Source organism: Erithacus rubecula (assembly GCF_903797595.1).
Source record: "Erithacus rubecula genome assembly, chromosome: 1".
Lineage (NCBI taxonomy): Eukaryota > Metazoa > Chordata > Aves > Passeriformes > Muscicapidae > Erithacus > Erithacus rubecula.
Window position 1 is genome coordinate 87475235 of NC_136658.1, and position 22620 is coordinate 87497854.

Sequence of the window (22620 nt, forward strand, 5' to 3'; positions counted from 1 at the left end):
TAAAGTTCTCCACTTTTTATGCCAAGAATTGGGGCAAAGATGGGGAAAGTCTTCACTGAAGGAGACAAGAATCCCAGAAACTTCCAGCTGTTTTTCTCCCTGCTCCTGTGCAAGGTGAACTGAAAAGAAGTTGGATCTATGCTTCAGAAGTCAGCAAATTACTTTAGGAATAATTTTTAAATTTATTGCCTTTCTTGAAGGAATGGAAACTCCGAAAGACTACCAGAAATAGTTATACACAAACATGCAGTTAAAGACAAGCATTCATGACCTTAATCCTTAATTATTTTCTGATCCACTGATCATCTTTATTTTAAGAACTGTAATGTGAACTTAGATCTTAAGAAAACACAGCAGGAACTCTAAGGGCAAAGAAGCTGGGGGAAAAAATACAAACAATCCCAACTTTTGATTTATGACAAGATGTTCCAAATAGTCAAAGTGTCCCTGATGGATACAGCTCCACTTGGATCACTGCAGTGACACTGAAGACACAAGTAGCTTTTCTTATTATTTCAAAGCATCCAAAGATAAACTCATACCCTCAGCCAGCATTAAACTAGGCTGATGCACCATGGAAAAAGGCAAAGACTGAAATCTCTTTTTGATATTTACACATCTGAACAACTGCTCCCAAACCTCAGTTTCACGTGCTAGAGCCAATACTGCTTCAGAATCTGAGTTTTTCTGTGTGCTTTAAATTAGATTGCAGATATCAACGTTGGTGAAATACCCAAGGAAAAGCAGGGGCAGAATTTGGATTCATTTGTCAGGACACAAAGGCACTTGTAGATTTCACTGCAGCCAGGACCTCTCAACCTGTGGGCCCAGGAGCTGTACATAGGTAATAATATTCTTAATATCCTTAATTCTTAAATCCACATTACTCCTTAATTAAGGTGCAAATGCTTCCTGAAACACTGCTTATGAAATTCAGACAAAAGAACAGTTTTTGAAAGCAAGAGTCCTATTTCAATCACTTTGCACACACACTTTATTGAATTTACTTCAGTTTTCCATCCAAAATCCCCCTTTAATTCAAGAACACCACTGCAAAGGCAGTAGTTAATTATTATCTTCAAATGTAACCAAATTACGTAAGGCACACAGTTACCTCAGAAACTTAAATCCACATTCTCTAGCCACTTCACCATAGCACTTAAACCCAACTTAAACCCAACTCCCAGGGTCCCCATCACCCTCAATCCCAGCACTGTTACTGGATCACTGTTGCTGACACATGATGCAATTCCTTCAGCCATTTCCCTGGTGAAGGGCATTATTTCTAGTCAAGTGTAACACAAACATTTAAATATATCTCACTTCTAAACCATTTGTCCAATATTTTCAGATTGTCCTGTGAATTGCCTCCCTCAGCATTTAATCAGTGCAGCATTTTACTGTGCTTTCATCATTGTTCCATTTCAGTCACAGAGAAATAAAATGTATTTGTGTGGGGAAAACTGTTCCTAATTTAGCACCTACTAAGATTTCACACACTTATTTTCCATATACATGATGGAACTTCATGCCAATGCCCTTAAAGAAAAACTGTTTAATATCCAGCCTGGACAGCAGGCTTAACCTTAGCAATCCACCAAGCTCAGTATACTCACATCAATAGAGATGGCAGAGTCCAGATGATGATGTAAGGAGAATTGGACTGAACTGACTACCACACCTGTATAATAGCATCTCTTTATTTTAGAACGGATTAAAATCCACTGAATGGTATTTACACCTGTCAATATTGCTCTGATGAGAATCTTCTTTCAAGTGCATGTATCTGTCTGCAGCATTCTTCCCAATTTTTATGCTTTGCAATGCTGGCCAGCCATTCTTCCCATTGCCCAATGAAAGGAAAAGTGCAAAAGACATCAGACACACATTATAGCCCAAGTTCCTCACATCCAAGATCATGAAACTGAGATGTCCAAGTTAAAAACCTACTTGACCCACATGACTTCAGCATTCCCTGGAGTAAGAGAGATGGGCATCCTCTGAGGCTCATCAGCCCCTTAGTTCAACTCCAGAGAGTCCAAGGCAACTGAGCTTGTCTCATGAAAAGTCTCACTTTTGTACACAAAGAATGAGCCGCAAAATAAAAACAATTAAACACTTTAGGATTTCAGTTAAATCCATGAAATTACTCAAGTTCTTTCTATAGAGATATTGCATTTCTACTCCTGCCCTTCTCCCAGTACTTTCACATTTTGTTCAGCAAGATGAAGAGGAAAACTCAGCAGCAACAAAGCCCCGTTCTAATCTCTCTCTAAGGCATGCAGAATAGCCTCACATGTTTTTAGTCAAAATCAATTTAAAGACTAAATTTTTTCTCCTTTGGAGTTGTACTGTGATCAACGTTTAACTTGAATACTAAGTTGTCCTTCAAGATAAAGGGTCTCATTTTGTATTTAAAAGCCTTTCACAAAGCATTAAAAGTAATCAACTGGCTCATGTAGATAATACTAATTTAAAAGTAAATGCAAGGCTACTTAGCAAGAGCTAACCTGAGGCCTCTACAAAGAAAAAAATCAAATGCATTTCATAAGAGAAATGCTTTCTGATTTATTCAACTTCTCATCCTATAGGTAACCTCTTCTTCTTTGAGGAATGCTTACAAGTTTAAATGAAGTCACTCAGCTGTCTTCCTTCCTCCTCTTGGGACAGAAAAACATAAGAAGTTTACTTTTGTTAGTCAACTGAAAATTGTGCATTCTATTTTAAGACCTCTAACAAAAGCAATAAAAAGATAACCTTAGGATGACAGAGGGTAGCTGAGTTCCCAAGACCCGAGCCCCCTTCCCTGCTGCCTGACTCTACCCACTCTGCACACAGGTACAGGAAGAGCTTCAAGTACTCAGCCAAATTCTCTTCCTCTGCAGAGTATGGGCTCAGTGCACACCAAGCCATCCATGGACCAGCAGAGCAGAGCAGGAGGACAAGGAAACAACAGCTCCAAGCAGGAATGGAATGAGGTATGGAGAAAGCAACTGGCTGTGAGCAACCTCACATGAGCTGCACCTCATGTCCTTCAGAAACCTGGACCTTATACATGCCACTCTTCCCCTTCACAAACAGAAAACAACAGGGGCCCTCAACTTTTATACAGCATGGAATTTGAAAAGTAGCCTGTTGTTCCTTCTGTACAAACTTGGTGTCTAATGCTGAATGCAAGACTTCCACATTTTCAGTGAATATAACCAAAGAAAAGTCAGTGTCTGAGGACTGTTAATGTAAATGTGAGAAAACCTCCATATTATAGAATTCCAGTTGCCTAGAGATCATTATTACCAAAAGCATCATTTTCTTAGTCTTTAAAACTCCCACCAAACCACCTACATTCCTGAAAATGGAGCTTTTGGAACTAGATATCTAAACTTTTCCTCCTGCCCCCTCATACTGCCCCCACAACCCCAGCTTTATTTCCCACTCATTTCTCTTTCCATCCATGAGACATCAAATAAAATACTGGCCTGAACACAGTCTCCTCCAAAGCAGCATGGAGAGCAGCTTATACTTCTCTAGAACAGTTCACTGTATCTATTTTCACTCAGATCACATTTCAGAGATTTTTTCCAAGACCCCAGAGAATGACAACCCAGGTTTCATTTTTAGATTAAGCCTGAAACACAATAGAAGCTGATAGTGCTATGCAGTACTCTGTGGAGAATGAAGTGGTTTTGTACTTGACCCCTTATTTCAAGGGGCTGATAAATCTCCCCTTGTTCAAGTTGTTGTCATGATAAACCCAAACTCCCATCTCACCAATGCATTATTCCATGCACAAAGCTGTGACAAACACAAGATGCTGCCCACCAGCATGAGGACACTACACAAATCCCATTTGTTTAACTCAGCAAGCACACAAATCCCAATTCCTAGACTAATTTAGCTGAAAGATGAAAAATACATGCTCCTTTCTGAAGGTCACTGAGTACATGGCACGTTCTGGTGTTTAATTTATTTATCATGGGAACAAGTATCACAATATTAGCAGCTTCTCTAAAAATCAGAAGCATCTAAGAGCTTTCCCTGCAGAAAGCTCCAAGGAGAGTGCCTTTGTTCAGTGACCGTAAAAGAGGAGTACGTGCTTTGCTCAGCTTAGAGGACACAGGTCCCCAAGAGATCACTTGGGTCACTTCATTCCACCGACTTGCTGACAAATATATAATGGGTGTCCAGTTTCAAAGGGCTCACAGAACATGTACTCCACATGTCCCTTCTCTTCCTGCTCCCCCCTCAACCCCAGCTTGTGGCAGATCAAAAGCATTTTGCAATAACCCACCAAGAAAACCCTCAAGAGTCTTAGCTTCAGCATTCACTCTTTTACCATCACACACACAGAAGGAAAAAAAAAGCATGGCTGAGCTTTGCTAAGGCTCAAGAAACCCTCCCCAGCTGCCTGGCTACAGAGATGGAGAGCACTGCCAATGTCCTGTGCCTGGAGAATTTGTTGAACCTAAGTTCAAGGTAAAGGTAATGCTTCAGGAAAGAAGAGGCAAGTTCTCTTCCGATCTACTTGGATTTAATTTCCTGTTAAGTAACCATGATGAATACTTCCTAATGAAGTTGTTATAGATTTACCTAACAGTGTAATTTTGTTAGAAACAGCAGCTGACAACTTTAATTGTGAAAGGAGCACTGGGTTCAAAGTTTCAAGTAGATGTATGTTCTAAGACGATTAAATCTGGTAGCTATTTTAAAGCTCCTGCAAAGCCTCAACAGTACACACAGGTGTCTGCCTTCAAGACTGATTTTACAGACCTCCATCATTAAAAGAAAAAAAGACCTTTCCATGCAACTTCTGTAATTACTTTTGCATAGTCCAGTGCCAAATCAGTGAAGCATATCACTTCAGAAATCAGTGAAGCATCAAGAATTGCAAAGTTCAACAATAACAACAACAAAACAAATCACGTGCATGTGACCCAGACCTCCCTACAGAGGGAATAAGAATGGAAAAGCGGGTTGTCTAGTAGCAGCCAAGCCCAAAACACAAGAAAGGACATGCAACATCAAGTACAAAAACAATGCTCAATTCCCTACGCTACCACTGTGTCTTTATTCAACATGTGCTTTGGCACCTTCTTGAATTAGGGTCCACATCAAATCTTCTTCCTCTCCCCACCTACTAAAATTATGTTTACTTCTGTTCAGAATAGTATTATTTCTCTTTCAGCGTGCTCACTTAACTTGCACAGGGTAAGCACCTTTAATAAACACAGAGCCTGCTACTGAATGTTAAACTTCAACTCCCCAAGCCAGAAAAGCTCTGTTTGTGTTAATAAACTCCAAAAATCACTTATGATTATCAAAAAAAAGGCAGCCTAAAGAAGATGTCTTAGAAAGCAAATTTAGCTTCTATTTATTTGCTTTTTGAGTTTTTTGTTTCTCTGCTATTCACATTCTCAGTCGTTCTAAAGTCACTAAATCAAACTGGTTGTATAAAGGAAATAAAGGGCTTGCAAGAGCAAATAGGTTTTTGCCATTGCCATGTCTATCAAGATAAAGTTTTAATTCCTTTTCAAGGTTTTTGGCTAAAAAGATCTTTAAATAAACCTTTGTTTCTTGTTTTTAGACTACAAACACTTAAATCTCCTTCCATTTGTAGATACAACAGAAGTTAAGAAAAAAACAAAACAAAAACCAAACAAACCCAAAACAACAGAACCACCACCAAATCTACAAACACAGCCGGCAAATTTATTTTAATAGTCCAGCCCCAGTGAAATACACAAGGCAAATAAACACCACAAGCCGCAGAAACATCCTCTTTCACAGTCCCTGAGATTAACCATTGCCGGCAACACCAGCCATCAACACCCCGCATCTGAAACACCTTCCTCATAGCGAAGGACCGCTTTGTTTCTCCAGCTCGGGGATATAACTGGGGAGGCAGCTCCAGGGGACGAGCCCTGCTCGAACCGCCCTGCAGGGCAGGGGCAGGGATGGGGCAGGGCAGGGGCAGGGATGGGGCAGGGCAGGGGCAGGGATGGGGCAGGGATGGGGCAGGGATGGGGCAGGGATGGGGCAGGGATGGGGCAGGGATGGGGCAGGGATGGGGCATCCCCCCCGTTCCGCTTGTCCGCTCGCTCTCAGGTCACCGCGCTCGCCTTTGTTCGGCTTCCTCGCCCAGCCCGGACCCACCGCCGCCGAAACCGAGAGGGTAAAACAGAGAGGAGGGAAGGGGCACGGCGCCCGACAGAGCCGAGCCGAGTCGAGCCGAGCCGTCCGGCTGGAGCTCGCCACTCACCTCGCCCTGCCCGCAGCACCAGGTGGCCGCTGCCGCCGGCGCTCAGCAGCTCGCCCGGGCGAGTGGGGAGCGCCTCCCGCCGGGGCCCGCGGCTCGGGAGGGAGCGGGATGGGCTGGGCTGAGATAGAGTGGGATGGGATGGAGCCCGGGGGAGGCGCCGCCGGGCCCCGCCCGCCGGCGGAGAAGGGCTGCCTTTTGTCCGGGCTCCGGTGCTCGCCCGGTATCGGTATCGGTATCGCCACCCCCGCCCCGTGCGCGGCCCTTTGTTGGCGGGGCGAGCCGAGGGAGCGCCGCGCTCGCCCCGAGCACCTGCGGGGCTGCAAAGGGCAGGTGCTCCCCGGGGAGGGAAGGAGGGAGGAGCTGTGCGCGCTTTCCTCATGCAGAGTGTGTGATTCCAGCTGTTGCTACCTGTAGGAGTCCCGCCTCATCTTTTGGGGAACCGCGGCGCTTCAGGACACGGTTTAGTAGCAGTGCTGGGTCAAGGGTTGGGCTTGATGGTCTTGGAGGTCTTTTCCAATCTAAACGGTTTCGTGGTTCTGCGATAGTGCAGAAATGCACCGTGTGCCACGTGGAGTTTTGCAGCCTCGGTTCTGGTGTTTCCTGGTATTTGGCTCCCAGCGTTTTGTTTTGCTTTTATTGGAATGTGTATATGAAGGTAGCAGCACTTTGGGTGTTTACATCTTGATCAGACAATTGAACAGCTGGAAGCGGATTTGTTTTCCCATTATTAAAAAAAAAAAAAAAAAAAAAAAAAAGGAGGCGGGAGGGAGGAAGGCAACAATCTAACCAAGAACAGGTATTTTCTTCTTTATTCAGGTACCCCCAAGCATTAAAACCTTAGCTTTTAAGCAAAACAGTGCACAGCATGTATAATAAACACAGGAGAAATGGGAGCTGCAGAGATGCATGTTTCATGGGAAGCAATTGAAGTGCTGTCCCTAAGTGACCACAGGCTTTCCCAATCCTTTCTCATGCAGTCAGCAGTCTTCAATTCTTATTTCTCGATCCTTGCTGCAACAGCAGTTGTTTATGTTAATGATAATGCAACTGCAAGTTTCAGACACGAAATTTTTCAGGAAAAATATTCCAGAGCTGAGGACAAAGTGGGGCTAGTATATATTTCATGCACTTCCTATTTCTTGAGCTAGAAACTTCAGATTTTTGAGAAATACATCAGATGACAGAGATATGCTGTGTACACTTGTCTCCTTAATAGCCTGAAATGCTTTTTCTTAAAGCCCAGTGACCCAGAGTAGTGTCAGGAAATGGCTTTACAGAAACAAGGTTTTGATATCTAGCAGCTTCTTAGAGCAGCTTAACCCAAAATGTGGATCAAACAGACCCTGAGCTGCAAGTAGGTAACCAAGTCACCTTAGCAGCAGCCGTGGTCTGTTCTCCATGAGATGTGCTGTGCTCCAGTACATCATGGCAAAGAGTGACCCTGTGAAACTGCAAAACAGGGGACTGCAGAGAGAAAGTGCAGATTCAGATAGATTACTCATTTTTCTTTTTTTTTTGTACCTCAAGAACATTTTCAATGTTGGTTGAAAAGATCTGGTTGGTTGTCCAGGAAAAAAGGGCTAATTAATGATGACATGAAAGAGCAGAGAGGATGCCTTAATTGAAGATAATGTCAAAAAATAGCTTTGAAAGAAGTCTCTGAAGCACAAGGGAGGCAGAAATCAAACATACAACTTAGCTTTCAGTCCTGTTTGGTGTTGCAGGCATTTTTTAATCTTTATCCCTATAGCTAGCCTTACAGAAGTAAACTAAATGGGTCTAGGGTTCAGGATTAAAGCACAACACTGGTCATCCTGTGTAGTGTCCCCTAGGTGGTTCTGTCCTAGCAAACAGCAGCTCAAGGGCCCATGTGTGCTGGTGCTGTTCCCAGCAGACTGTCTGTGTAAAACTGACCTATTTCAGGAGATAAGAGTTTAGTTGTGCAGTTCCTGACCTGCTTTTTTTTGCTGGTAGAAACATGAGGCTTTTGACTTTTGTGATTCCTGCTGTGTTCTGTGTCAAACCAGAACCTTAGGCACTGGCTGGAGTCAAGCAGTGAGGAGTCAGACTGAAGATCTGAGCATTTTGTTCATTGAGCAGGATTTCTGCAGAAATCTTTGCTCAAAGGAAGATACTTTTCAGCAAAGAATCTTTGCTCAAAGTTGCATTGGCTAGTAGTATCAGAGTTTATGGACTAAATAGATCATATTATGAATATACTTTTATTATGAATCGTATAAAAATATTGTTTCTTCTACATTAAGTAAAATATATTCATTAATACAGCATTGGCTTTTATAAGAATGCTATACTCCATGGAAAATACTTTTGTTTTGACTAATACTAAGAAGCTGGGGTGAATTTCAGCAGGAAGCTGTTAAGTTTCAAGCAAATGTCAAGAACAGATGGCATTTGGGTCTGAAGAAATTAATAAAGAAAGGAAGAAAGTTACTAGAGCAAATGTGTGCTTTCACATTGCAACTGCTGAAGGTAAAAGTGGGTTGGAAATAGGATGAGTTTTCTTAAAATATCTGTCCTAAATATGAGGAGTAGGGTGGAATTCCTAGGAATTGTAAACCAATGAAGTATTACAGCTCTAGCAAAAGTTGTACCATGGAGCACCTCCTTTACACACATGTGCATGGTATTTCTGATGCTGTCACTGTGAAAGTGTTATAAATTAACGTGGGGCTAGTTTGGTGACTTTTTTTCAACTGATACAAAAGGTTGAATAAGACCAGAAGGATCTAACAAGGACAAAGGGCCAAACACTCTCATCTCCTGCACAAATGTGGAGGATTATGGATGGATAAGCTCTGAAGGTGTTGTGAGACTCACTGGCATAGCTGTGTTTTGGGAGTCTGGCTGGGAAGGCAGTAAGGACCTTTAGTTCAGGAATTAACTTCTCCTGATTGAGTGCCCTGTGCCTGTTGCCAAAATTGTCACTAGAACACTCTAGAATACACATTTAGGACACAGTGTTAAGTTGTACCAGAGGAGGTTTAGGTTGGGCATTAGGAAAAAAAAGTTTTCACAGGAAGGGTGATTGGGCCTTGGAATGGGCTGCTCAGGGAGGTGTTGGAGTCACTGTCCCTGGAGGTGTTTAAGCAAAGGCTGGACGTGGCACTGAGTGCTATGGTCTGCTTGACAAGGTGGTGTTCAGTCACATATTGGACTCCATGATCTCAGAGGTTTTTTCCAAATTAATTCATTCTGTGATTCTGTCACTTTAAATTTCAAGGAGTAAGAAGAGATGTACAAAGGAATCTAAACAGGGAGTCATTATCATGTGCACGTAATTAAAGGGAGAGCAGATCTCTGCCACTAGGGCAGGGAATTTTCTTAGTATCAGCTGTGCCCGTTTCTGCCAGTTATGAAATCTGGAGGGACAACAAAATGACAACAAGTTGGCTTTCAGGAATAGATTACATGAACTGGGTGCATCAGAAACCTGAGACCTTTATTGAGCAACTGGTCTGAACCACAACTTGTACAGAATCAGAAACTGTCTGTAAAATCATAGTAATGTACTGAGGAAAAAAAAAGATTCAAAGCTGTTATTTTCAGAAGTTCTCCAGCATAAGTTAGGGAGATTTTTGCAACACACCAAGAATAAATTAGTAATGGCTGCATACAGGAAAGAGGAAATTAATTTTTTTTTTACAGAGATTGACAATGAGTCTTTTTATTATAATTATAGCAATAATTAGTGAATGATGTAAACCAATTCTGATAAAAATTAAGGCAGGCTAAAAAAAAAAAACCACAGGGCTGAAAAATTTATTAGTGGCAAACATACTGAAAATGTGAATATACTGGGAAAAGGAAGAGTTGAGACTTTAGAGAATTCCATTGGTAAACTGCATAATTCCATGTTTTTACAATATGGGAGGAAAATATGTTACTAGAAAATCTAGCCTGTCTTTTTATTACACCATGAACATTAACAAACATGAGTCATAGGTTCAGGAAACACTATTACAATCATATTCTGCTTTCTGATGGTGTAAAGTATTATTCTTTCTCTGGTATGAAGTATTTGCTTTAATACAAATACTAAGAACTCAGTAAAAATAACACCAGTCTCCCTTAAAATATTAGAAAGATTCTTGATTTGGTTACTTTAGGGCTGAAAATTTAAAGTGATTTTGCTGGAAATACCAGCAGATGCCATGGTAGCCCTTTTAGCCTATAGTAAGTTAGATTTTATCCAAAGGGTGCAGTGGAACATTCAGCTTGTTATTGCTGGATACTCCTTTTGTGTCTGCCAGAGTTCTTAATGAAACACAGGGCAATTGCCATAACAAATGGGAAAGGAACTGGCTTGGGCAGGAATCAAATGGACAAGACACTCAAATATGTGCAGTGAATAGGAAGAAAGGTAATTACCAACGAGGAAAAAGCTTTGCACACCAACTGCTCTTTGATGCCCTCCCTGAACTCAGCTTAATCAAAAAACAATGTACAAGCTTGGTATTTAAAAAACATGGTCCAATGAGAGACTTTGTGTCACTACTTGTGTGAAGACACATAGGATTCTAGAGATTAGGTCATCCTTTGTAAATCTACCATTTATTACCATAATTCTCTGAAACAGTCACTGGAAAAAAGTGGAGATACACTCCAGTCTTGTAAGATGTATGAAAAATGAATAAACCATGACAAACATTATCTCCAGGGAATCAGGTAATAAAAGGAGAATCCTTTGGTGGGATCTTCCTATTGGTAGGTACTAGGAAACCCATAGTAACGAGTAGGGACCAAGGGAAACTATAGCTAATGTGGAGAAAACTTTTCATTTGCTTGGCTTTAAAAGGGCAGATCAAAAAACTTCTGATCTTACAAAATCTGGAAAGGGTTTTTTTTTTCTGTGCTTTTCCATTTTAATTGAACCAACACTGTGGACAGCACTAGCAGCAAAAAAGCAAGCAGAGCTTGTGCAGCTGATGTGCCATACCTACCCTGCACAGCAGAGCTTCCAGAAAGCCCAGAAGAGCAATGAAATCTTCAATGCCTGTCCCAAGACAGAAGGTGGTTTTCTGCAGGTATAGGGAAATGTACAGGGCAAGCATCTCCCCATATTTTGATTCAGCAAATATTCATTCTGGAAGTGGCTGTGGAAAATATGTCCTGTTGTTGGCACAGAATCACTGTTCCACCACTCCTGGTGCCTGTAAAACATATCCAACACGTGGAGCACATGATCCTCTTTCCTCTCCTCCCTTCCTGCCTTTCAGGGTAACAAGTCAGACAAGGTCTTTTGTTAGTGGCTCCACAGCTGTTAAAGGTGTTGGAGGACTGGGAGAATCTGCCTGTAGCCCCAAATGTCTAAATGGAAGAAGATACTCTGGACTCTGAAGATATTTCTGTCCTACAAACTCCACAGCTTCAGGCTGCAAGGTCCAGACCTTGCCAGTTAAATAAATTAGTCCTAGAATGTGTACTGGGGACATGGCCACAAGCAACAAAATTCATATGGGAGGGCAAAGCTGTATGTCCATCCCATTAATGGCTTGTGCAAGAGCCCCAAATTCTACCTTTGCTATTCACGTTTCAAATTTTGTATGTCTCTGTCTTTGTTGTCATAGTAACAGAATGCACCAAGAATATTCTATGGGTTTTTGCTATGTGCTAAAGAACCTGTGTTAAATGTCATGATTCAAAATTTGTTGCAAATAATCTGTTTTTATTTACTGAACAGGAAATCTGCTTGCTGTATGTGAGCTTGACACATGCATTCAACACAACCAACCATCAGTGCCTGAACCTGAACCTCACCTTTGGTTTCTTGGATCAAATTTTGAGGTTGAGTTGCCCAAATAAACAACTCTCACTTAATTCTGCTTGTGCAAAGAAGAGGCAGAGAGAGAGGGGACTAGAAAACTTCCTGGGACTAGAAACATGGTGTGGTTTGGTTTGCAGTATGTGAAGCAGGGATTTCAAAATCATAGGTGCTGCTGTCATGTTCTGTGGGATCTAGATTTAGATCAGTCTAGATCAGAGTTTTGGGCTGTGCATCATGAAACAACTGAAATGAAACAATGAAGACTCATAGTAAAGGAAAGAAATTGGGATTGAACAAGAACCATGGATTTTATTTAAAAATTAGTAGAGCATATTAGTTTTGAATACATCTGATGTGGTGGTAGAGAATAAATGGATTTGCAACCCATGAACACTATCAGAAGAGTGGTGTGACATGGCAGTAAGATGAAATGTCTGTGAACAGTAATGTAAAAAGTGAGGTGCAGGCAAATGTTCAAATGGACACATCATTTACAGGTCAATCCACACAAGAGAATGCCTGAACCCTACTGTGTATCAGTGAAATTTATTTTTATGCCACTGTAATTAACTTTTCTAACTCCCAAGCTGACATACTTTCATGCAACACCTGAAGTGTCCACATAGAGATGAGAAAACTCATCAGTGACAAGAGTACCATGGGATTTATAGTGCCTGGCAGCAGTAGTCTGTGCTTTTTATACATCTACTTTTCTACCTGAATCAGTAGAATTCCAAACTTAGTGTCTTGGCTCAATCCTGGATATAAAATTAATTATATCAGGATTGGTAAACGTGCATCTCTGTGAAATTTAAGGGGAATGCAAATCTTCATAGACTGAAAAAGTTAAAAAGTTAATAGTGGTTGGCAATTAACCTTATGGAAAAGTAGCTTCTAGCAACAGCTCTTAAGCAATGAGTCAGGCTGAAGCCTTCTTGAATGAGATTAGTTGCCAGTGAAATTAAGATACATCTCAACTTTCTATATTTCAGTGTTCATGCACATTTGGAATTCAAGTGTTGACAGATGGTCCTTGTGAACTGACATATATACATCTGGATATATAAGATGCCAAAGTTGAGTGCATTATTCATGTAGGATATGCCAATCTTCATGGACTCAGAGTAATGGCAGATTTCCCAAAGTTGATTGAAAGATATAATCATGATTGATGCAGAACCAGATCAGTAGGAAATCAGAGTGAAATTTATCTTTTGGATATGGGTAAGAATTTCCTTGGTGGTAGTGGTGTTAGATTTTAAATAGCCATTCCCTTTATAAGTTAGCTAAAAACTTTGCGTATGTATGAAAAGAAACTTTTTCTCTTGTCAAGACAAAATTGTAGGACACAGGTAGTTTGCAATAAATTAAATTAATAAATTAATTTTTCCCAATGTCTTCAATTCACTTTTTTTATAAGGAAAAATAAATTTAGTAAGTCTCATGAGACCATGTATCCTTTTTTAACAATTTGCATGAATGGACTCAATAGGGAGAAGGTTAATTTCCCAAACATGTCCAATTTCACCCTTTTCTTAAAGGGTGGATAAGCTTACTTTAAGAGTTAATTTACTGAGAAAGAGACCTGGGAAAAGCAGGATGAAGATGAGTGATTATCTCCCACATGAGATGGGGACACACAGTTTGTTAATGTGCACGTGATCAAGTACTATTTGTGTAAAAGCAACCAAGGCAAGTAACCATTAAGGTGGTGACCATGTTGCTTCAGATGTACTGGTTTGCCAGCTGAATATTCCTCTGAGAGAGCACGAAAAAGAGAGATCTCTCTTATTAAAATGCATGGGACTGTGTTTGCCCAATCATAAAAGGAATGGGTTTTTTTCCTTTCAGAATTAAGCATGGTTACACAGACTTCTAGGGGAAAGGGCAGTACCCCACTATGTCAGGTAAGAGGCAAGTAAGGGGAAATTAAAAATTACCATTTTTGACCTATAGGGAGAACAAGAGTTCAGCAGGCAATGAAGTTTGAAACCCTAGTTAAACTCCAGATGTACAATTCAAGAAAGGTGGATTCCAAATCATCTGTTGTGGGCCATACTTGAGAAGACAGAAAAGCCTGACTCATGTTCCTGTACAATCTACAGTGGAAGCATCTTTAGCCTTTTTCCATCTGGACCAGTTCCTTTCAACACAATGATGGACAAACATGGCTTTTGTGCTAAACTAATACATAATTTGGACTTCCTAAGAAGAGACACTTAAAAGCCAAGTGAATCCCAACTGTTACTGAGCTCTATCACTGCACCAGTTTAAGCTTTGTGACCTTGTGCCTGAAACCACTCAGGAGGAGAAATACTTCTTTCTGGGCTATAGCTTAATCAGAATAAAATCATACACTACCTCTTCATAGCTGGGAATAAACAATTAGATTTCAACCTGACTAATACAACTTTCTCTAGCTATGCAATTGTGTTCAGCCTAGAAGCAACTTCAATACTTCCTAGAAAAAATGATCTTCTAGGTTGGCTACTTGGTTGGAAGTATTTTCTGAAATAAAGTCGGCATACCACTTGATAGCTTGATCCTTGGACCAGGATTTGTTTTCCTTCTCTTCTAGACCCCAAGATGGCAAGATTCAGGACTTTCAAATTTGGTTAACATTTCAGCATGAAATATCTTTACAAAAGACGTCTGAAATCCCACAGAAAGTTTTTTTGAAATAAATATTTACACTCCTTACTTTGTTAGGAAGAAAAACACCAGTTTTACCCACATTAAATAAGGAGAGACTCAACAGTTTTCCCTGAAATAGGAAGCCTCTGAACCTAGCAGGACATTGCATCCTATGTATTTTTAAAAACATAATGCACAATGAGATTTCCTAACTGAAATGAATAATGGAAAACAACAAGCCTTTTGGTGGTTTAAAATTGAATACTGTTTGTATTATATACTTTTAAATGGAAAACTAACACTTAAATGATTAAGACTCAACATTATTAATTTACTGCAGACTTGCCAGTTAAAAAAGAAAGATCACACAGAGCACTTTTCTTTTAAAAAACCTTTTAAACCTAGATGGAGACATTAGGCACCTGATAAACTGATCTGTATAATGGATATATTTGGGTATATTTGGTTTTATCCCTATCTTATCACTTCCTAGTGTAAATGAAGCCTTCAAATAGGTATGGGTTTTGCTTTAGCATTTGAATAAAATGAAAATTAATACACCTGTATGCACAGTGGAAACACATGACAACAAAGCTTTAATAGAATAGTCAAATACTCTTTCTAAATTCCTGAAGAGTATCACCTGAGGAAATCAGAATATTTGAAAAACAAAACCATGGAACTTCAGTCTGTCTCCAGCCTACCTCGCTTCATATCAAGATAGCCTTCATTTTATAGAGCAGTGTTGCATATATTGCAGAAAGTACTGAGTAGCCTTACTGTAGAATATAAAAAACAGTTTTCAATCAATTCTATGATGTAGCTTACTAACAAAGCATAACATAAAATATAATGGAAAACACATGGTATTTGATTGAGAATACTGTTCATCACTTAAATTATTTCCTAACTTTTTTTCCTTTAAATATATAAATGTATTTTTATGTGCAAAATGAAGCTCTGTGGTAACATGTCCATATGGGTACTGTGCTCTTCCTGAAATCCAGATATATCATCACATTATTTTTTTTCCAAAACAGTTTCAATGTAATATCCTATCTAATTGCAATTTCTGCATATTTTTTCTTCTTTGCATGAATAAAGGCAAAAACATCTTCCATACTTACATACCCCCTTCAAACTATCTTCTCTAGAAAGTCATTCAGTAGAAACACAAAATGTCTTGATGTACAAAAGGGAGATGAATATTAACATTCTTGTATTACTTAGATAAAAATTTAATATAAATACAAACCCATTCCTCTTAAACCTTTATTATGGGAAGTGAAAAACCAATATAGAAGCAAAAGCCTAAGCATTCTACATATCCTCAGAACAGCAGGAGGGACCAAACCTGACACCCTGAACTGCTTTGTGGAGGCTGTCTGGGATACCTTCACCCTGGTGAAGCCAATGAGCTTTGGAGACTGTAATGGTTTTGTAACAGCAAGGAAGTTTTGTAAAATTGTATCACCAAATGAAATAAAATAGTCATCTCTCTGTGCACTCAGCCTCTTCTGTAAGAATCTATGAACACTGCTACCAACTCAGATGTCAGAGCACATTGTTTTTTACTTTAGCTTCTTTGGATTGACCACATTGCAAAAGAAAAGAGAAATAGCTCTGGGTATGTCACACAGCAGAACTGCAAGGAAATATAGTAGACGTTCTCATGTGTAGATTATGAGATTTACTTTGGAAAGAACCTTAGCACTTACTCAATCTGTGAAGGAGGAACAAAGCTCTCCTGGACTGGCACCAATTTCTATTAGTTTTGGAGTAACTCCTCATCCCCCAGCTCATGTTCCAGCCTTCTTTGAATTTCCTTATGTTAGTTTGCTTTTTTAGCTGGCTACATACACTCTGAAAAATCGCAGAATTGCAGAACTAGTAGGGTTGGAAGGGACCTTGGGAGATCACCCAGTGCAACCCTTCTACCAAGGCAGGGTCACCTACAGCAGGTGACACAGGAATGTGTCCAGGTGGGTTTTGAATGTCTCCAGAGGAGTCTCCACAAGCCCCTGGGCAGTCTGTTCAGTGCTCTGCCACTCACAATGTAAAGTTTTTCCCCATGTTGAGCTGAAATTTCTTATGTTTTAGTTTATGGCCACTATTCCTTGTCTTGTCACTGGGCACTGCTGAGAAGAGCCTGGCACCATCCTCCTGACATCCATGTTTGAGATATTTATATGTATTGATGAGATCCCCTCTCAGTCTTCTCTCCTCTAGACTGAACAGGCCCGGGTCCTGCAGTCTCTCATAAGAGGGATGCTCCAAGTCCCCTTATTAATTTTTGTGGTGCTCCGCTGGACCCTCTCCAGTGTGAGAAATGAGCATGACTACAAACATACTCAATAACCAAATCAAACACTCATTCTGTTTTCTTTAGATACTTACATTTTATTACAGACTAATATGAAACCATCTCATATTCATACTAGAATTACTGTAATTACTTGTGAGCAAACTTAAACCGGTCTTGAATGTTTATATTTATTGCAAGCAGATTTGTATCTCCTGCTTATATATTCTACATAAGGATCCAAAATGTGGCTGAATATAAACAAGATATATTTGGTTGTCTACAGAAATAAAAGTTAAAAATAGTACTGAAAAGAAACTTTACATTAATATATTCACACATTGACTCTTCAAATCAAATAAATGAAGTAGTATAGGATAATCTGAACATTAGATTTGAAGGCTGATTTATTTTCAAATAAATGCACCTAAATTGTTCATTTAAAAATAAGTGTCAGTATTTGGTGCTGATGACTACAGATATCTTTAATGTTTAAAGCACAGATAACTACCCCCAGCCCCATACAGCAACTTTTGCAGATTCTACTTTACATTAGATCATGACAGAACATCTAAAATGCAAAGTGTGTTAGCACAGAATTTATGTCCAAGACAATGCAGATTGAAATCCTGTGAATTTTCATAAGGTAAAAATTTAAAGCTATATAAACTGATTTTTTGATTATTCTGCAAAGTAGAATCATATATGTTTTCACTTTTGCAATACTTTCACAAATTTCCATTAAAGCTTTTTTAACAGAGACAGTAGCATGAGCACAAGGATCCCACTGGCTTCCAAAAGAAAAGTAGTGCAGCTCCTCAATTAAGCTATTTTTTTCTTATTATTTTTGCAAGCCAGTCGGGTCAAGACAAACAGGCTAATGCAAGCAAGAAAGTAAACTGTAAGCTTTTACATTAAGTGGCTGAACAAACAATTATTGTACATGGTAAAACAAAAAAGATCTTTTGCCACAAGCCACTGCAGGAATATATGAGCTTCTGTGGCCAAAAAGCTTGAAGTACTTCCTAAGTCTTCACATACATTTGGTTAGTGCTTACCAGTTGCAAGACATTTATAGAAGCAGTTATGGAGACATTATGCTGTTGAAGCTGCAACAATTTAAATGAGGCAAGTTAGAAGGTTACACAGATTTTTAGACTTTTCCTCTTTCTTTTTTTCCTTCATACATAAAAATCTGTCTCCTTTTAATGTCCCACCCATAATCAAACACTCTAATGCATTTTGATCTACTTTTTCATCTTTTTACTTTTGCAGTAAAATACCTGCTGTGGTGGACTAGGTTTACATGGCAATAGTAACAGGGACTGAAGCAAAAACACATCAAGTGAAGCCAAGTTGATGTTTTATGTTCATTTCATTAAACAGTCTATTTTAAAAAACAAACAGCACCAACTTTTTAAAGGTAAAAGTATTGCTAAATCAAAGCAGAAACTTACATTCAATCATTCTTTCCCCTCCACAAAATGACATGTTTAACTAAAATTTCTCAAACTTGTATACAGATGTTTCAGCCTGAACAGTGTTGTCACCAATATCTAGGTGCAGGGCTACATGAAGTTTGCAATGAATTGCTCTGTTAGTAGGCAGAACAAGAATGCAGCATTTTCAAAAACATCAAGCAAAAGTTTCCTTATTTAAGGCTAAAAGATAGAACTCACAAAGTAAAAAAGCAGGAGGCTTTTTAGAGTAAAAAAGCGAGCAGTTATAATATAGCACTGCAAGTACAGTGCTCTAATCACTGCTACCACAAATCCCAACAAAACATCAATAACTTGGGTGAGACTCATAGAGCAACAGACCTGTATTTCTAATTTGACATTCATTAGAATTTTAACATTCAGCCACGACTCCATTCTAACCTAAATTTAAGTGGCCAAACTTATAGTTATAAAAAAAGCCTTCAAAACATATACTTAAAAAAAAATAGAAATGGTGTGTTAACAAATATATGTGTAGAACAGATTTATAAATAGCTACAGTATGAAAAATATTTCAGTGCAAAGGCAATTTTAAGATTTCTAAAAAATACATTACAAATAATTTGTTAACTACACACAAGAAATTTGTCACTGCTACTGGTATAAAATGTATACTCATATTAACTTCTTAAAAATATATACACCAGTGTTTTATGTAGGGGACGGTTCTAACTGACCAACATTCAAGTCTGCAATGGCAAGTATATTTACACACACCCACACATGAGTATGCATTTCAAAATGCTACTGCTATAAGGACATTCTTTGAAACTTAAAAGTGCTATATGTTAAATGACAAAAAGCTTTTATATGTGGTGCTCACTGTTAGACTTTGTAAATTCTGTTATCTTTGGTATTACTGAAGATTTCATAACTCACTTTACAATCTCTGCTTGACCCAGGGCATTTTAATAATAAATCACTGTTTGTTTAATATGAAAACTGCTCAGAATGCTGTGAAGAACATTTCCTAGTAAGTTGATTATTTTTTTATTAAAATGCAAAGTAGTAAGTAAACTTATTTTGCCTCTGTTTTTTTCTTGTTAAAACACAAAAAGGGAAATAATTTTTCTTTGCCACTGTATCCTTTGTGAAAGACAACTAACAATGTCTTGGCCAGGACTTCCAATAAATGGTGCAGGTCTGATTCCAAATACTTTGTTTTCACACTGAATTAAATTTTTAGGTAATGTCTTCACAGAGGCATTGAATGAGAATGGCTATTAACGAGTTGTAACCACCAAGCTAAAATTGACTGAAATCGAATTACTCCTTGAGATATTTTTGCACCCCAAAATAAAACACTGGACTAAACAAACAACACAAGGATGCAGCTAATAGTTGAATTACTGCAAGGTAACATAAATGTAGCAGAGAAAACAGAAGTGCAAGTTGGCTGTCATTCTTAAGGGAATTCAAACAGAATCCTTGCAGTCAAACTAGTTTCTGTAACCCAACTGTGGTTCAACTGTTAGTCAACAGTTGTGTGCCACCTCGTGGTTTGCTTGCAAAGTTGTGTGCTTTGTAATCCATCTGCCAAGCCCATTAGTCAGGGCCCAACCATACATGCATACAAAAAAATCAAAATTACGAGGATGAATCAAGATAGTAAAAGATACATCCAGAAAAACAGCTTTTCTTCTTTTAAGAAACAAACCCCAACAAACTGTGTTAAAAAAAGCTTAATATATAATACTTTCTGCTATATATTTCACAATCATAGGGACAGGAAATGAGAACACCAGGTAGCGTGCATCTTTGACAAATTCAAAGATGTTTTAGGCAAAATGCTTACATTCAATTTATAAGTACAAACCAGCACTGGTGATATTTACCTATTTAACAGCCAACTTGACTTCATATTGTGTGTGCATACTCTACACAAGGATTGTTTTGCCTGTCTGTCTACAGGGGAAAACTAACCAAAACCATACATAGCCCTGATTTGGCCACTTACAAGGATGTGAACATTAGAGTGTGTTTCTTGAAAGCAGATTTGCACAGAGGAAACACCAGTTTGTTCTACAGAAAGAGCAAAGAAAGAAAAAAGGGCAGAGGAAAATCAGAAACAGCTTTGATAAACATGCTTTAGGACAATTTAATTTAAGATAACTAAGACAATTGCTCCTGGCTGAAAATTAAAACTGTTGATCTCAAAATGTAGGTGACTGAAACTATGCACTTCAAGTAACAAAGAAAATCACTAAAGATGACAGAAGTAGTAAATATACAGAAGTCTTGACACAGGATGAAGAGAATTTTTAGTGCTACCAGTCTCACAGTACCAGACTGTGTGGGTTGTTCATTGCTCCAGTAGTTCAAAACATAAAAAGAGGCCAATTGGCCTGGAAGGGTTCATACTTATAGCTCGTGATCATGTTTGTCTCAACACTGCTTCAGACAGCAAAAGCCACATATAGTTTAATAGGTTTCTGTGACATATCTGTTTCCTGAAAAAATAAATAAACAAAATGACAGTTTTTAAAGGCTTGACTTGGTGTTCTGTCACATGGACGTTTCCAAACCTGACCCACTGTAGTGGTAGCCTGCACTGGAACGGCCATGCTTATTTGAATAGCCAAAGACAGATGGAAGTACTGAGTAATCAACGCCTCTCCACTGCGTAAACATCACTTTTTTAGAATGAGAATTAGACCTTCTTGCTGGGGAATTGTTGCAGTTACTGCTCCTGTATCTTGGGCTTTTCAGACAGGCAAGAGGTGTGAATTCCGAGATGTGCTCCTGACAGTGCCTCGATGCATACTGTTGAAGGGAATAACAGAAACAAATACACAGTAAACAGACAACCTTGAAAACAAAAGTATATAATTGTTTTCTTTCATAGGATCACTGTCCCTTAGTATAATAATACCTTTCCCTAGATCACCACTCTGGCTATTGGTTTCATGTGAAAGTATAATCCCTTGTGTTACTTAGCAATCAACCAGTTTCAACATGATTAGTCTTATATTAAGACTTACAGAACCAGACATGATTTTACATTTAACTTCTAAACCTGATAATGAGCTCTTCAGAGAAGAGATGAAGACAGAGAGGCTTGCCTTCAAATTGAAGTGTTTTAAATCAAGACTATGTTTCATTTTGGAATTTCTCCCCATACAACTTTTTAGCCCTGAACTTCTTATGTGAAATCTTAAGACAGGGCAGATTCAAGTACTTTTTCCTGTACTTCCAAGAGGGGAAATTCTTTACAGTCAGTTTGTGCTAACAGATGAAGGTTCCAGAGTTTAATGCACTTGCTTTGTACTTCAAAGCAGTATTGAATTTTAGACTTGCTTAGGTTGTGTGTAGCATCTATACAGGCAATTTATACTGTACATCTCAATACTATCTTGGTCTAATTGCCCATTAAAATTTATCTTTCTCACATAATCACTCCACACTCTGGCAGAATCGGCACTTTCACTCAGGAAATGCTCAGGACTACAGAACACCACAGCTGCATGACAAGAGCCTGGACATGTGCACAAAATGAAATAAAACTGAAACAGCCCTTTCCTTAATGAATCTATAAAATTCTTTTCACTAAATATGATTACATATATATATATATGTAACATATAATTTCCAGGTATAGTTAATCCTCTATTCTTAACCATTCCCTTCTTCCCTGTTAATCAGAACACAGGAGCAAAAGGACAAAATCACAAAGTAAATATTAATGATGTAGCTTATAGAACTTTGGCTGCATTGTGACATGACACTTTAATGCCAATCACAAGCTTGAAACACTTCTCTTGAATAACCTAGAGCCATCTGAAAGCTCTCTTAAAAAGACACTTTTGCAAAGATCACAAAATTATCCTAAACTGCTCACCACAGTGAGACCTGGGTTCTTTTAAATACATATAGACCAAATAGCAACGCTATTACATAAAAATCAGGTAACAGATTAGCAGATTTACTTTGGAAATGTAAGAGGGAGGGAGTAGTCCTATAGTTTGGTAAGTAATTTTCCTATTCTTTCAGCTAGGAAGTGAAGCATTTTAGTTAGATAGCTCTAAAAATAAAATGCTTTTCTCTACACATGGCTCTGAGACAAGAGCCTTTACCAAGCCTGAAGCTAGTCAAGGACGTTGACATTTTCTGCTACTACTACTTGTGTAACAGTCATTAAAAGCAA

At 38.9% G+C, this 22620-nt stretch overlaps 2 protein-coding genes across 10 annotated transcripts in view; both read right to left on the reverse strand.

Annotated features, from left to right (window-relative positions):
* The window catches only part of MCF2L (MCF.2 cell line derived transforming sequence like), a 150870-nt gene extending 144458 nt beyond the window's left edge, over nt 1-6412 (reverse strand). For all 4 annotated transcript variants that reach the window (XM_079323012.1, XM_079323010.1, XM_079322997.1 and 1 more), the window contains exon 1: nt 6257-6412. The gene's annotated coding sequence lies outside the window, so the exon portion shown is untranslated. The remainder of the gene's footprint in view (nt 1-6256) is intronic.
* A 10731-nt stretch (nt 6413-17143) lies between these two features.
* ATP11A (ATPase phospholipid transporting 11A) overlaps nt 17144-22620 on the reverse strand; it is a 117126-nt gene continuing 111649 nt past the window's right edge. For 2 of the 6 annotated variants that reach the window (XM_079323176.1, XM_079323177.1), the window contains one exon: nt 17144-21239. In XM_079323176.1, coding sequence (XP_079179302.1) covers nt 20982-21239 — 258 coding nt within the window. In that variant the 3' untranslated portion in view covers nt 17144-20981. The remainder of the gene's footprint in view (nt 21240-22620) is intronic. The other 4 variants (XM_079323181.1, XM_079323180.1, XM_079323178.1 and 1 more) reach the window with 3 other exon arrangements.